This window comes from Paramisgurnus dabryanus, chromosome 4, assembly GCF_030506205.2.
Source record: "Paramisgurnus dabryanus chromosome 4, PD_genome_1.1, whole genome shotgun sequence".
Taxonomy (NCBI): Eukaryota; Metazoa; Chordata; class Actinopteri; order Cypriniformes; family Cobitidae; genus Paramisgurnus; species Paramisgurnus dabryanus.
Window position 1 is genome coordinate 22635086 of NC_133340.1, and position 17655 is coordinate 22652740.

The 17655-nt window shown below is 36.0% G+C and overlaps 2 protein-coding genes across 2 annotated transcripts; one reads left to right on the forward strand and one right to left on the reverse strand.

The window, feature by feature from the left end:
* Nucleotides 1–5242: 5242 nt before the first annotated feature.
* On the forward strand, nt 5243–8102 carry LOC135786130 (small integral membrane protein 28). The gene is made up of 2 exons (XM_073814552.1): nt 5243–5474; nt 7325–8102. Exons 1-2 carry the CDS (start codon nt 5370–5372, stop codon nt 7742–7744), a joined length of 525 nt encoding a protein of 174 aa, XP_073670653.1. The 5' UTR covers nt 5243–5369; the 3' UTR covers nt 7745–8102.
* Nucleotides 8103–9588: 1486 nt separating this feature from the next.
* On the reverse strand, nt 9589–14110 carry LOC135786131 (uncharacterized). The gene is made up of 5 exons (XM_065295828.2): nt 13892–14110; nt 12877–13164; nt 12721–12781; nt 12436–12483; nt 9589–9744 (listed from the first exon to the last, which is right to left on the reverse strand). The coding sequence occupies exons 1-5, from the start codon at nt 14070–14072 to the stop codon at nt 9678–9680; spliced, it is 645 nt and encodes a 214-aa protein (XP_065151900.2). The 5' UTR covers nt 14073–14110; the 3' UTR covers nt 9589–9677.
* Between the last annotated feature and the right edge of the window lie 3545 nt (nt 14111–17655).

The following is a 17655-nucleotide window of genomic DNA, read 5'->3' on the forward strand; positions in this document are numbered from 1 at the left end:
TGCTGACAAACAATTAAACTTGACATCAACTTTACCACAATTTTTGCTTGTTAAACTCAGATTTCGCAAAAAAACCCACTTTATTATTAAGGTAGCTCTATGAACTTCGCATGCGCAAATGCTTACAACACTCACAGAGGTAGAGCCCCATCCCCAATAGTCTTTATCCATCGCTGATTGACTTGGCGAGGTTTCTTTCTTTTTCTTTCTACACACTGTAGTATACTTTAATAATTAATAAACTGCAGTAGTATAAATACTATACATACTTTAGGCTATGTGTTTTGAACTTTATATTATAATAAATTATACAGAATACTACAGTATGCTATAGGCTTAGTGATTGTTTATATACTGTAATACTATTTTCTATACATAGTAAAATAAAAGAGGGGCTAAAATTCATAGTCTTTGCTGGGTTCAGCTCCTAATGGAGGATCATATTGCACATCTCGCTTTAAGATGGCGCTCTCTATTGGTCACTAGACTATATGAGACTTTCTCATATATTATCATATTCTGAATTTCTACAGTTGTTGGTTTGATGTCAAACCTTTGATTCCCCTTCAGCATCATTTCTAATCTCAGAATATCTGAATACAGGATACGAAAAGATTTAAAGACTAAAGCCACACTCAAAAATGTATGAATATTATTTAACACAATTATTAGATTTTTTAATCATGTAAAAGGCATTTGAGAAAAGGAAAAAATTATGTGAGCCAGAACTGTCAATAGACTGTAAAATAAAAGCATTTCTTTCTTTCCTTTTTATAGTCCGTTTAGCCTTTTGTGTGCTAGGACACTTCAGTTTTAAGAGTGGAGATGTGAACAGTAGTGCGTCCCCTTACAAAAAAATTATCATGGCTTTACTAAAAAAAAAAAAAAAACATTTCGTAATGGTGTCAGACTCTTTACCAATATGTTCTGCTTTAGAGGAGACAGGGAGAGAGATTACTCTAGATTTCTGCCTCACTTATATAACACGTCAGAAATAAATCTGCCTGAAACAGATTGAAACTGATTCAAATTAAATTTTATTTGTGTGCTTCTGTGTTCACTGTTAGCAGACAATGTGTGATATTGTGTGATTGCGTTTTTATAAAAGGCTGCTAATATACATTTGTGCATTTGTGTTTGTTAGTTGTATATTTATTTGCTGTTATAACATACCAGACAGCCGACTACTCCGGGCCGGATCTGCACTGGCTGACTGACTTAAGCTTTATCATCCATTTTATCCCAGCATCATTTCGGAATTTTCCCAACTTCTTTTTGTGTGCTGGAAACAAGAAAGTATTTTGTACAAAAGGCGTTAACGTGGTTAATGTCAAAATGTATTAGTCATCTAGACCCAGCAAGCAATTTTGCATTTACAAGCCGTCCAAACACAGCCCAGATGTGTATAGGCTAAAACAAGGCTAAATTTTGGGCTTACATTAAAGAAGGGAATGTGTTAGTCATGTATGCAGGAACAAATTATTTTTTAACGCATTGTTTTCTGTTAAAACTATCTATTTGAATGATTCATTCACAAAACGGCAATGAATTACAATTTGAAATGCATAAAATGACTCGATGCACCGTAAGAATCTTCTTTAATTAATCTTTAATTTTTAACATGCATTTAAACTCTCTCTGATTTCATGTTCAAGTAGTGAATCATTTAAATGGGAATAAGGTGCGGCTTGCCCTAAGCTGACTTCCTAAACAAATTCAGCTTGTGATCTTTATCTCTCATACACTTCCCTCTCGTCCCATCATGCAAATGGATCCAAAGCATTCTTTAGAGGAGAATAACACAATCATTAAACAATATAGAGATCTAATCATTCAAAGATTATTCAACAGTTATGGAAGAGTTTTAAAGGCACATGCAGACGGGCCAAAACGTCACTTTTAATTTCCGTAATTTAGGTTATTTGCATTTTAGCAAGAAAAAATGTATTTGTGAAAAATATAAATATTATATGCATTTCAATTGGAATGAATCTTGTTTGTTGCAGTAGTGAAGGGCCTTGTTTCTAATAACACTTTAAAATTCATTCATTTTGATGAATTCACATTGATTCAAATTGATGACCTTAAAACACAAACAGAAGGGCATTTGCATGAAAGACACAAAGATAAAGATATTAAGGACAGTGTAAATCTTCAGTGAAAGTGGTTGCGTAACAGGACACAGTTTGAGAGAAATAACAAATAAAGACTTTACATTATGGCTTAACAACAAAAAACATAGCATCCCCAAACTGGTTTGTTTGGTTTTTGATATGTATAGCTTTTATGTACCTTTCATATTTGGAGATGAAAGAAAGAAAGAAAACAATAGACTTTTTAACTTTATGGACAGCTTAAATTAATGACATCTAAATTGAGTCTTTGAAAGATTATACTGCCAGATTGTTTTGTGCTAGATTTTGAATGTTCATTTCCTCTCTCGAAATGTAGGTTAAAAGATGACCAGTCTCTGCTGACACACATATACACACACAGATGTAGTCAAATGCAGAAACTGACATGGATCTAAGAGTTCTTGTCCTTGATGGGCCGAGGAAAGCTGTGACCCCATTCAGTCTTCCCATGCCATGCGTGTGATTAAGTGTTTTATGTGAAACAAAAACTTGAACAGCCCCAGTGCCCATCACTTGATACCTTTATTGCTAAATTTTCATAAATATGAAACTGCTGTACCTCCTTTTGTATCCTGTTAAATATTTATTTGATAAGAGTTGTGTTTTAAGGGGAATCCTGAGTTTGTAAGGTTAAGCAATGTTTTAATCACAGATAAAGAGATGTGATATTTCTCTGCAAATTCAATCTCTGGCACTCAAGTAAAAGAGAAGGTCAGTGACCGATGGCGATTGTAATTTGACGGATGTCTGGCATCCAGCTGTGAATAAAGCCATCAGGAGAAAGAGATTTATTAAAGAGAGACGTTTTAATCACTTGACCAGACACAACAAGGCACATGCCTACAGCCAAGGGCTCTGTTTATACCTACTATTAAGATTCATTTTGGTCGATCAGATCACGAAAGGGACACATGTCGGTTCACACCTGTCTCTTTTCTCCACTTTCAACCTCTTTCTGTGCTGATTACTTTGAGGGGATGGTCTATTGAACGGGAGATGACGTGTTTACATTGACACGGACTAATATTAATGTTGTTTGTAGGCCTACACATGCTGCAAGTAAATGTATCGGCTTTCTATGTGATGCAACGAAATAAGCTCGTGCAATTTTCAAATGCTTGCAAAAATGAGTCAGACATCGCTTTAGTTTTATCAATGAAAGCCTAAAGTTCGCCCTGTACACTGTAGGTTTGCGCTTGAAGCAAGATCCAATGGAAAAATATTGTGCTCGGTACATCACACGTTAGATCAGTAGGCGGAAAGTAGGTGGTCTTTTGTGGCTGTCCAACTGTGCTTATGGACGAGCTTAAAACTGTTACACCCTTTTTACACCTGTATTTAGCGTCGTCCACTTGTGATCCAATCGACCAAAATGCACTGTGAATCCCGCATTGAATTTAATGCACAAGTGTGACTATGACTATAAAATACATAATAACACATCTTACCCATTTCCCAAGTGGTGGCATCACAAGACAAGCATTACTATTTCTATAGCCACTAATATAACCTTTTAAAGGAACATGCCCATATTTTGGGAATTTAGCTTATTCACCGTATTCCACATAGTTAGATAAGTCCACACATACCTTTTTAATCTCCGTGCGTCCTGTAACTCTGTCTGACGCACTCACCGCTAGCTTAGCTTAGCACAAAGACTGGAATTAAATGGCTCCAGCTAGCATACTGCTCCTAATTAGTGACAAAATAACGCAAAAAATTTCCTATAAATATGTTGTGATTTGTATAGTCACACCGTGTACAAATAACAAGTTGATATGAGACACAGCGATCTTTTAACAGTATACATACTGGGAACTATATTCTCAGAAGGCGAAGCACTGCTACTTGGGCGGAGTGATTTGCACTACTCTGACCGAACTATCTGCTCCTCACCAGGGGGCTTCTCTGGTGCTGTGAGCAAATCACTCCACCCAAGTAGCAGTGCTTTGCCTTCTGAGAAAATAGTTCCATGTATGTATATGGTTAAACGATGTCTGTGTGTCATATGACCTTGTTATTTGTACAAGCTGTGACTATACAAATCACAACATATTTATAGGAAAATGTTTGCATTATTTTGTCACTTATTGGGAGCAGTATGCTAGCTGGAGCCATTTACTTCCAGTCTTTGTGCTAAGCTAAGCTAGCAGTGGGTGTGTCAGACAGAGTTACAGGACTCATGGAGATGAAAAAGGTATGTGTGGACTTATCTAACTCTGGGAGATATGGTGAACGAACTAAAATCCCAAAATATGGGCATGTTCCTTTAACAATTTTTTTTTTGTTTTATGGTACCTTCCTTTCTGTGCAATAGTATTGCCATGTGCAATATGTTCTTGACCTAACTGGACAATAAGTTATGGTCTCTACCAATCTTTAAACCTTTCTTAATTTGTATTTTTCCAACTGTGTGGTCTCTTAAAAACAGTTGTCTACCTGATCCTTAACCCAGTGGTTCTTAACTGGGGGCTGAGATTGTGCAGGGGCTCCCAATTTTATGACATTTTATAAAATACACACAAAAATGTTCGAGAACCACTGCTAACCTAAATGGATCAACTGGAAGTTGATAGTCTGTTGGGATAACTTGGATAATAATACACACATTCACTTTACTATTTTTGTGTCTTTTCTTAGACTTCCATTGATTTTATCAATTATATTTTCTATCCCCCATCCCTAAACCTTACAAATACATGATTTTGCCAATTTGTGCTTCTGTTTTCTATTGAAGACCACTTTTATGTCCTCACGAGTTGGTTGCCATGACATTTCACTATGTTAAGACATTTGACTCACTCAGCTAAACCTGTAAAAATAAAATACCAACATATTCTCTTGACATCTGCAGTTATTTCATCCTGAGCGTTTCACGTGCCTGCAGTGGAGGCAGGATAAAGATGACCTGCCCATTTCTGCCACTATCATAACCAGCAGTGGCGCTTAAACTCGTTTGATTGACAGCTCAAAGCGACTCCAACCTGTTTATGTAGGCCAGCTGCAAATCCCTGAATGATTGCCTTTCGGGCAATTGGCTGCCAGCTGGCCTGATTTCCACAGATCTGCATGTGTGTGCATGTGAGAGACTGTACTTCATGTGCAAACTCAGTCTATCACACGCACTGAGAAGCATGCAGCTGTAAACAGCACCTAAACTGTGTGTTGCATTCACTGACCTCTCTATTCGGTTCAACCAAAAGCTGTTTTGGGTTTGGTTCTGTTAAAGGCAACATGCGAAGATTGCTGGACAGCAATTGGATAAGGTTCGGACCAGCTGGGAGAGATGATTGGGTGTCGGGGTCCCCATTGCCGTCTACTTTGGAACAACCACTACAGGTTAGTGATGGAGAGCCGCTTTAAAGGATTGGTCCTCACTCCTTATGATTTGTCATGAATAATGTGCTCTCTAAGAAATGTTGGGTTATTTTAACCCATGGTTGGGTAAACTATGGACAAATCTAATTTAAATAACCCATAAAATGTCCATATTCAGAGTATTTTTTATTTTTATAAAAATTATATTTATTTTCAGTAATAATTTGATTATCAATGCTTATTTCATTGTAGTCTGAAGACTTTTGGTGGTTTCGCTTCAACTCTTTTCCTTAAGTGATTAAGCAATTTCGGGAAAGCATCTCTTAAAGTTGAAGCTGTAATGAAGACTTTGATTCTGAGTAAATCAGGTAAAGAGAAATAGCAGTAAATTGCTTTTGGGTCCATGGTGTTTTGATGCTCCAGTTTCGATCCCTGATAAGGGTTTATTTGAGGTGACACAGGCTTGGCATAAACAAGGGGGTTTAAAGGACGAAAACATCCAATCTAGCTGAAAAGCAGCATTATGTGATTAGGGTTTATAAACGGGTGGGAATACGGTTGTGCCAGTAACGCACTCGGTCTCCAGAACAGAATTACGCATGCTGGATTGAAAAACTGCTATATTCGCCCTTTACCCTTTTTGCACTCTTTGTGTTTTGAGATTATCCAAAATCTTCTTAAGGATAGCTAAAAATTGTGCCCATCTGCACTCTTGTGATTAATATAAACAGTAGTGGTCAACAGTGACATCATGAGGTCATATTATATCTCAGTGGGCACCAACCCTGTTCCTGTATATCTACATGAACAGTTCACCTCCAAACCCAATCAAACACACCTGAACCTGCTAGGTTTAGCTACCTAAAATTAGAGGCAGGTCTGCTGAAGCGGATCTAAAGCAAACAGGAGGATAGATCTCCAGGAACAGGATTGGTGACAAATGCTGCCTCATCAAAATATGAGGTGTTTGGTGAAAAACAGGAAACATTTAATTAAATTATTCTTGGCAAAATAATTTAGCAAGAAAGCAATCTACGAGAATGCTTTGGCATATGAGTTATTCTACTTATATAAAAAAATGGGTAGAAAAACTAAGAACTCACAGAAAATAAAAATACAATGTAACCAGTTTTTATCATATTTTTTTGAGCCTATCTAAAAATAAAGTTTCCAAAGTTGGACATCTGGCTTGATTATTGAGGTTCACTTCGGTTCTTTAAAGCGGGTTTTCAAACTTTTTGGGCAGTCAGTTCTTGACCTAATTTATTACCTTATTAGCTTATTACCTAAACCTGCTAAGATTTTAAGTATAAATATTTTTAATAATTCATTAGCACCATTTCCACGTTTAACTTAAAAACACAAATTTTCCATCAGTTATAATGTTTTGGTATTTTGGTATTTTTCTTACAAAAAAAATATAAAATAGATAACTAAAAATTAAAACATGTTTATTATTATGTTATCATGTTTAATTGTGTTTTATTTTGCTAGTTAGCTGTATTTTTTAGTTATGAAGGCTTTAATCAAAACAAACCAACTGTAGTTTGATTGATATTAATTGGAATGCACTGAGATTTTAAAAACGGAGTTATCTCGTTTTGGAACCAAACTCTTCATATATTTTTGTTCAATGTTTTATTTTTATAATTATTTTACATTTTATGATTTAATTAATTTTTCCTCACAAACCCCCAGCTCGCACGCTCAGTGTTTGAAATCCTTATCTAGAGAAAAAATAACGTTTTTGTTTGATATTCTTCGAAAGTGCATTGTTTTATAACAGTTGTTTTTACAGCTTTTCGAAAGAAATGCATTTTTTTGTCATGTTAAAATGCTGAAGTGACCCTATATTTCATTTACGTCCACAGGGTTACCACTTTAACGAGCTGTCGTCAGAAAACGATGTGAAATCGGAGCTCATATTGTACGTCGTTGTGTCACTCGCCACTTTCGTCGTTTTCGGAGTCATGTTTGTCTTTCTGTATCGGAGATTCAGACAGAGTAAACTCCTGACCAACATCATCACTTTGGACCTGCAGGACCCGGAGGGCAACGCCGAGATCCTCTCGTCTCTCACAGGGAACGCGGAACGGCTGAACAGCACCAGCTCGGATGTGTCGGACGGAGTCTTCCTCATGGTTTACCTCCCACCTCCATACGAAGAAACCCTAACGAAATTCACCCGAGCTGCAAGCCTCACCAGCGGCAAAGACGTGGAGTCCATCAGGTCTGAAGATCTCGAGGCAAAACTTTGTCCTGAGCTCAAGTCGAGTGGTCAGTACGTCTGAAGATGGATTTTTAAGAGTTTTTTTAAATATCAGATTGATACCATCAGAGGACAATAATCCAAGCATTACCCATTACTTTTATCCATGTGGACGCTGATGCCATCGTGGTGGTGGAGGGGGGCAAGTTGTCACACAAGACTAGACGTCACAAGGGCTTTCTCAACTCTATGTGAATGTTTGTTTTTGTGTTATCTGTTGTTTTTTAAAACTGTCCTAAATTAGGATAATTTACATACTAACCTATAGAAACTTTATACTATGTGTTAAACAGTAGACTTAATAATTTAACTAACCCCACTTTAAAGTATATGTGCCTATACAAAAGTGGATATTTAAATATATAACCTAACTTGAGAAATAGTAAAGTGACAACATGCCCCAGGACTTTCAGAGACTTGTAACGTAAATTCTCTTTAAATAACATCATCATATAGGCCTACTGGCTTTTTTATATGGTCTAATTCAGTATTTCTAGTTTAGTATTGTATATATTGTATTATTATGAGTAAAACCCTTGTGCTTGTACAGTATCAAGATAACCTAGTAGGAATAATAATGTGTTATCACCACACTGCAAATAAATTATTTTCAAGAGAAAAACAATTCTTATTTTCAGTAAAAAAATCTTAAAATTCTTAAATTAAGATGCCTTTTCTTGATGAGCAAAACGACCCAAGAAAATAAGTCTAGTTTTTAGACCAAAAATATCAAATTTAAGTGATTTTGTGAATAAAACAAGCAAAAAAAAAATCTGCCAATGGGGTAAGCAAAAAATCTTGAACCTTTTTCTTAAACACTAAATTCAAGAAAAATTCAGCAGATGTTTTTGCTTCTTTTATGCACAAAATCACTTAAATTTGATATTTTTGGTCTAAAAACTAGACTCATTTTCTTGGGTCGTTTTGTTCATCAAGAAAAAGCATCTTAATTTAAGAATTTTTAGATATTTTTACTGAAACAAGACAAAAGTACTAAGAATGTTTTTTTCTTGAAAATAATTTTTTGCAGTGCAAGCATATTCGTGCATTAAACTTAATGTTAAAAACATTTCTAATAAAAAAACATGTGAAACTTTGGTAAGTTAAACTTCATAGCAAAAAACACATACATTTAAGAAAAAACAAGCTGGCTGATACATAATTTAAATATTCAATTTAACAAACCAACAACAAATCCTATTGCTTTCCACGTCAAACACCACTTGCAGCATTTATGCAGCTGATAAAATAATTTCCTTGTGTTTTATCTAATACTTTCTTTTTAATTATACGTATAAATTGATCTATAAGTTATAAAATGTCATACACCAGAACATGCCACCAACAAAAGCCAATACTCTCATAGGCCGTTTCTCAATCCGAAGGTTGCAGCCTCCGGAGGTTGCATGCAGGCTGCATACATGATCAAGCCTGGTTTATTAAAGTTAATACATTCAAGTCATAATCATATTATTACAACAATTTATGATTAACCAACAGTAATAGTCAACTTTATAATTATTAATATTCTGAAATAATACAGTCTTGATGATGCAGCCTGGAAATGCCACCTCCGCAGGCTACAGCCGGATATGGAAAATTACTATTAAACCCAAAACAATTCCCATTATAACCATTAAACCATTCTGTAATAGCATTTTAGTCACGCAATATTAAGCCACAATCTGTACCCTACATCAGTAGTTTTTGAAGTATTAGCGCCCTCTAGCACATAAACTATAGTATGTTGAAATTGCACCGCCTGCTGCATACTTCATACTATCTTCTAAACCTAGCATGCAGTGAGAAACGTCCAAACATATTGACACACATGCACACTTCAAAAAGATTCATTAGGCATAGCACTGCATTTAAATGTTTTTAATGATCTATAAAACACATTAAGTATGGGTATCAGATGTCCTGGATGGGATGGTTGAAGTTGGTAAAAGTTTTTAGCAGTCTGCAAAATATGAAGAAGCCACCACGTCGACACACTCTTTCTGGTAGATCAGGGCAATCCTGTCAATTAAAGTGACACATTAGTAACCTGTACTGTAAGTTTTTCAGTTAAGCAGTAGCTCATTCAACTAGATTCTTTAAAAACCACAACAACAAAAGCAGCAATTTTCAAATGTCAATCTCTGTGGAGTACATGTACAGTCAAGTTTGATATGAATGAGGGTTTAATAAGTTCTAGTGACAGTTTTCATGTGACGTAGGGGAACACCCCGCTGGAGGGCAATAGAGTGCAATCTGCCGTTGACCGCAGATTAGGAAGTGAGTGATTTATTTTGTTTAACCTAAATACTGAAGAGTTGTTATGCAATTAAACACACAACCCGATGAGGAGACAAGCCTGGGCTATGCTTCAACAAAATACAGACAATGAAGAAACCCCAGAAAGGAGGAATTTGTGAATTTTGTGCCATAAACGTAGCCTATTGTATGTTACGTATGTGCCTCTGTCCCCAGTGAGGGAAAACAACTTGTATTTACTCATATAAACAATTAATTTAAAGGAACATGCCCACATTTTGGGAATTTAGCTTATTCACCGTAACCCCCAGAGTAAGATAAGTCTATACATCCCTTTCTCATCTCCATGCGTGCTGTAATTCTGTCTGCCGCTAGCTTAGCTTAGCACAAAGACTGGAAGTGAATGGCTCCAGCTAGCAAACTGCTCCCAATAACTGACAAAATAACACGAACATTTTCCTATATATGTGTTGTGATTGTATAGTCACACTGTGTACAAAAAACAAGGTCATATGAGACACAGCTTCTCCTTCTGAAAATATAGTTGTTCCCTGTATGTATACGTTACAGCACGAGAAAGGTATGTATGGACTTATCTTACTCTGGGGGATACTGTGAATAAGCTTAATTCCCAAAAAGTGGGCGTGTTCCTTTAAGGTAACCTCAACACTAAATATAATCATTATTGTATTTTTAGCCATAAATCAATATCTTTGTGTAATTTTCCTACCTGAATTGTTGCTGCCTAACGTTACTGAGGCAACCTACAGTGATTAGTTACACAAAGTACTAAAGTTAGGCCAGTGACACACTGGCTGCGTGGCGTTTCTGTTGCGTGTCAGTTGCGTGGCGGCTGCGTAGCTTTTTCTGTGTCTTTACACACCAGAATCGTGCATGACGCGGTGTTGACGTGCTGCTGTAGGGAGGCCGCCGACAGAACAGGCATTAATATAAAGGACACCATCAACAGCCATATTTGAAATCAATATTTATTTATTTATTAAATTACATTTATATCTAAATTTATGTCAACCTATAGACTTTCAAACATTAAAATTAATATGTATTTGTGTACAAAATGATATATAAACATATTTTCCTATTCTATTTTGCCTGGAAATGCTTCCAAAATGCTTGCATGTCACGTGAAAATAGGTGTCTGTCTCTAGCATGCACGCTTTTTCCGGCAGTCTGCAAGCACTAATCTGTTTACATGGGAGCCGAATTAAAAACGGACACGCCACACAGCTCAGACGCTTACGCCACGCATCCAGTGTTTTACCGGCTTAGCTGAAGGGTTTCATGTAAAAATGCAGTGTTTGCAAATCATTTTGCACCTTTATTAGATCATTTGTTGTACTAAGAGTATTAAATTTGTGCTCAGATTTCATTAATATGATTAATGTAAGGAATAATTGACAACGGGCCGTAATTCACACCCACAGTGGTAATGCGGCATGACGCGAAGTGGAATTAACTACACCGCAGGTGTGCATTATTTTCAAATAATTTAAAGGACCGGAGTCAATTAACATTATTCCACTTACTAGGTTACCACGATTGCTCCGGTGGTTATATAAAGACATTTGACAGGTTAGGTGTGCATTTTACAGAAAAATATTCAACACCGATGGAACATTTCTCAACCAATCAGAATAAAGCATTTAACAGCCGGTAATACGATATAATATTAATATAAGACTTTTCCACAAAATAGATCATAAACATTGCCAAAGTGGAGTTCTTGCAGGAATCTGGTGGTTTTAGTGACTATATGGAATCGAGTGCTGATCGTAAGTGGCCAAAACTTGTAGTTTGTTTTTGTAATACCTAATTTATTGTCTGTTTAGAGGTGATTTAAATATTCGGGGCTTAAAACAGACAGAAAATTTACCGGCTTGTGCTGCCATTATATGTTAAAGGAGTCATATTATGAGATTTTTTAAGATGTAAAATAAGTCTCTGGTGTCCCCAAAGTGTGAATGTGAAGTTTTAGTTAAAAATACCCTATACATATGATTTATAATAACATGTTAAAATTGCCACATTTTAGGTGCTAGCAAAACTGATTGCAATGATGGTGTTTTTTAAATTGAAACTCAATTGTGCTGTCAATAATTTTTCTCTCTCTTTCTCTCTGCACTAAATGTCTGTGCCGTGATTGGATAGTGCAGATTAAGGGGAGGTATTATTATAATTAGACTCGCTACCTACCTCACAAAACAGGCGAAATCTAAACAACCTTTTCACATGCTTGCAGAGAATGGTTTACCAAAACAAAGATTCTAGGTTGATAGAAGCAGTGGGGACCCAATTATCCCACTTAAACATGAAAAAAGTCATGTTTTCACACTATGACCCCTTTAACTGCCAATTTCTTGCCCTCCAATGTGGGTGGGTCATGTGACTGAAAACTATCAATACTGAGAAAGCCTTTAAGGTTTGTTAACGTACATTTCGTTAATGACGGCAGCCACTTTCTGATCGGGGACGACTGCCGTTCTGTGAAAATCAGAAAAAATATTAGGAAGCTAGAAAACATCGATTGAAAGAGTTACTAAAAAAGTATGAGAATCACTATTGAGAATGGCAAAAGAAAAAATGCATTTAAAATATTTGGATATGCATATACACATTTATATGGTAAAATTTACAACAATACAACAGCATTCATTAATGGTTTTATATCATTAAAGTATTTTTTCAGTAAATTCATTTGATTAATACATTTTTACTTACATTTTATTTATCATGACCTGAAAACAGGCCAGGTCATCTTTGATGTCATTGTCAATCAGCTCTTAAAAATAGATAAAATCACATCCATTAAAACACTTGAATGCACCTCTTAAACAGCTTATGTATGTAAAAAGTGTGCTTGTGTACAGGACTCACTGCTGCAACTCAGTCCGCAAAGGTTCAGGGAGGGAGCGCGAGTTGAGCTGCACGCTACAGTGTCACTAAGCTGAAACAGGCCGTACAGCATCCACAGTTTCGTACAACCATCACCATGCTTCTCAACGCTGGCTGAACCTTCTTCAGATGATGCTTTTCCAATGCGAGCAGACCTGCCCTTACGACTCCCCTGATTTCTGGACTGTGAATTGGTGCAGTTGTTTGGATTTGCGATCTGTTTAATCGCGCTGGTGTTGAAACCAGAGGTCAGATTGACATGACACACAACTGTAAAGAGAGGTTTGGTTTAAGCAAAAATCATTTTGATGTGTATAAGACTGAACCCAGTCTCACAGAGCATAAATAGCACGAAGTGTGAAAATCGTGCAATACATACGCCAAATTCCACTTTGGCGTGCATATGATACGCCAGTCCTTCCCATTCACTTAAACGGCGCATCTTTTTATTTATAGGTTTCTTAATTTATTTGCCTTTTTTTACCATTTTCGCTTGGGTTTAGGGTTAGCACAACTTTTTGTTATATAAAAATGACATCCTAACCTAAACCCTAAATCTAACCACAACTTCAAGCGACCATGGCTTAAATATAGACAAAAACATGAAGAAACCAAATAACCTCCTTAAGCAAATCTAAAATCTAACCCTAAACCCAAGGGAAAATGGTTTAAAAAAACAGAAAAAAATTGAGAAACCTATAAATAAAACGACAAAAAAGATGCACCGTTTAGTGAATGGGAAGGACTGGCGAATCATGCAAGCCAAAGTGGAATTTGGCATATGTATTTCACGGTTTTCACACTTTGTGCCATTTATATGCATCCACGTGAGACTGGGTAGGAACCGTTAAAAAATGCTGGGTTATTTTCAAGGGACAGTTTGGGTTAAAATAGCCTAAAGAATATTTATATTTGACCCAACAATGGGTTAAAACAACCCAGCATATACAGGTTAAATAACAGTTGTGAATCAATGTAGATACAGATAAAGACTCACTTTTTGCCAGCATGTCTGCCTTGGTTTGGTTCAGCACATCCTGAGGTAAAGTAAGGCCAGATGCCTCCAGCTCTTGCTTCAGTCCACATTTAGTCAGAATCACGCTGTCGCTCACACCAACCATGAAGATTAAAACCCCAACAACCGCCAGCATCTTCATTTCTGCACCGATTCTCATCATCTCTGCTGTTTGTGTGAAAGTTTTTCAGGTAAAGGATGCACTGGTGTCTGTGTAGATATAGGCTCACCTGTTCCCCAGAGAGGGGTCATCGGTTACATCACGAGTATTTAAGTGGTTTGGGAAAAATAAAAGACAATACAGTTTTGTATGTGTGTGGGTGATTTTATGGTTTTTGGGTCACAGAGCATTGTTTATGTTCTATTAGTAGATACAATGTTACTCAGAGGTTTCGAGCATCATACAAACCAGACTGTGAAACACATCTAAAGCAGCGCCTTTGTCTCATGGAGGATCAGGTGATGTTGAAAGGTTACGTGACACCTCTGGACTTTAAGGATAAAGATGTGGGAGGAGGACGTGATCAGACAATAGGGTGGGTACACGAGACAATGCTTGGGACATCTGAGTTTGTCACGTATAAAATGGACAAAAAGGTTTTATAATGAACCAAATGTTCTGTGCATCTTCAATATAATGTTTACAGAATTTTATAGTAAATATTAAGTGAACGTACTCATATCTGTAAATAAAGATAAAACAATTTTACTTTAATAATCACTTTTAATTATGACATTAAACTACATTAAGCAGAGTGTAAGAGATTGTTGTACTAAGATATCATGTTAACAACTTGTTTCAAATTTAAATATTAAAGATCATTAAATAATAATAATTTGCAAACGTACACAAATGTGGAAGATTAGGTTTTTATGAAATCAGGTTTGATGTAAAAACTGTGAAGGTCAAAAAATTATGAATTGACATGAAGAAAATTGAGTAGCCTGATTATGTTTTACCATACTATTAGGGATGCATCGATACCGATACTGGTATCGGGTATCGGCCTCGATACCACATTTTCTAAAGTACTCGTACTCGTTAAAAGTCCCCCGATACCAGTGATCGATACCACGGTCTGAGAAATGTCTATGTTTGAGCGGCGTGTAAGGGGTTAATGCCTCTTGTGTTGTCCAAAGAGGCAGAGTTTACAACAAACTGGAAAACTAGTCCCTAGTTTTTTTGTTAAATTATAAGACTAAAGCTGTTACCTGTAAATTTAAATCATGTTTTTTATTAAGTACTCGGTATCGGCAAGTACTGAAATGCAAGTACTCGTACTCGTATTCCAAAAAAGTGGTATCGGTGCATCCCTACATACTATTGGTAGCTAAAGTAAGTGTGTGCTTTTGTGTGTTTGACTTAAAGTATACAAGTGTTTGCATGACTGTCTGTGGGTATTTATATTTTATTTATCAGAGTCTTCAAGCAGGCAATGTCATTCCTTTCGTTACCATCATCAATCAAAGCTTTTTTAGAAAAGGGAATAAAAACTCATAACATTACTGACCTAAATAGATAGAATTAACTTTTTTTCTGATTTGAGTCACAATGAAGAAAAGCAATTATTAATGGTCTATATAAACTGCATGAAAAATACAGTATGACATTTAAGAGTATCACCTTTTACTGTAAGTCATGATGATGATGATACAATAAGGTTAAAAAAGTCCTTATACTGTAATGGGAAGTGCATGTTTACATTGACAAAAAAGATCTTTCAATTGCAATGTGTAATTTAAACGCTTTGTTGTATATCGGTTTAAATGAGGATGCAAGCAGAAACTAATTTTCCAGCTCCCCTAGAGTTAAACATTTGATTTTTACCGTTTTGAAATCCATTAAGCCACTTTTAGCATAGCTTAGCATAATCCATTGAATTGAATGGACCATTAGCATTGCGCTAAAAAATAACCAAAGAGTTTTTACATTGTGTGCTAAGACCGATGGGAAATCAGTTAAAAAATTTCAGTTTAGAAAATCAATTTAGGCAGATATTGCTATATGACTCTCATATTGGCGTAATAATCAAGGACCCTGCTGCCGTAACATGGTGATATTACATTGTGCCCAAAAATAGTCCACTGCTATTGAAAGTTACCAAGTGGACTACTTTCAGGCACTGCATAATATCATTGCACCTCCAGCCATGTTACGGCAGCAAAGTCCTCGATTATTACGCCAGAATGAGAGTATAGTTCCTAGCCATATCTGCCTAGAAAATCGCAACTATTTTTTGTAGGTCTTAGTGCATGATTTAACTACAGAAGTCAAGTTTTAAATAGGACAAATATCAAAACTCTTTGGTTATTTTTTAGCATGATGCTAATGGTCTAATCAGATTCAATGAATTGTGCTAAGCTATGCTAAAAGTGGTAGCGCCAGACCCGGAGATCAGCTGAATGGATCCCAAAACGGTAAAAATCAGATCTTTAACTCTAGGGGAGCTGGAAAGTTTGCATATTTACAAAAAGTGGAGTGTCCCTTTCATGAAAATACTTAGGTCATTCCTATTGTTAGCTGTCCATTCTGCACTTTTCATTTATTGTGAAATGAACTGAAATATATTTCTCACCGTCTTTACTCTATGCCCTTAGGGTGGATATCCCAACTCATTGTAAAACTTTATGGTGATGTGCCAGGGAGGTACCTGGTTATGCCTGGTTTCACACAAAGTTTATTTCTCCACTTTCACAACATTGGACGTTGTACTTGCTTGCCACTGTTATAGATACGCCTACACTTAATTGTCACAAATAACACTGTTGGATTACAGTTTTGCAAACCTGAATGTTGGCTTTACTTACAGAGTTAAATAATCATGAGAAAGCATTACTTATAATGTTGCGTTTCAGAGCTACAAAAATAGAAAAAAAATGTTTAAACTTAAAACCAACAAAATTCATGAAATCTTAACTGAATGCTTTATATCAACAAGATTTCTCAGTTTAAAGTGGAAAAGTGTTTTTATATAATAATGAAAGATTTTCAAAAATTAGTAGATTATGGTATATATCAGGTCAAGCTTGTTTAAGTGTTCGTGTGTTTTCTTTATGACACAATGTTGTGAAGTATTAAGATACTGTATTACTGCATTTAATAAACTTTATTTGAAAAGAATTGCACATGGAATACAAATTTGCTGTGTTTTAAGAATAATTTCTGTCCGTCATCAACAAACACACCTTTTACCTCACCATACTGTACTTCTGACTGGATACTTAGATGGAAAAACAGGTTTGATGAATGAACACATGTAACAATATAGTACACCATAAAACGTTTCATTTCATTTACATTATTAGGAGTGTAAAAACTGGGTGGTTAAATTTCACCATTAAACCCATTCAGCAAAGGGACTTCTTCACCACAATAGGTGTGTTATAGGTGTGCAACCTAAAACACAAAGAACCCTCTTTTCAAGTCTATGCAGGTCTATATAGTAGGCTATGCTAACATCGTTTGGTAGGCTAACCCGAAAGTTAGCGAAACACTAAATTAAGCTCTGTGTTTAACAAAAGTTTATGATACACATAATTTCCAATACGTTGGTCAGATAAACACTTTTATGAAGTCAATTTGAACTTTTTATCTGTCTAATAAACGCATTTACAATTCAACATATAATTTCTATTCATCTGTGAAGATTAATTTCTTGGACAAAACGTGTAAGTGTCTTTAGCTTTTGTTGAGCTTAATTCTTGCGTCTGTGGGAAAAAATGAATAAGGGAACCAGCGTCCCACT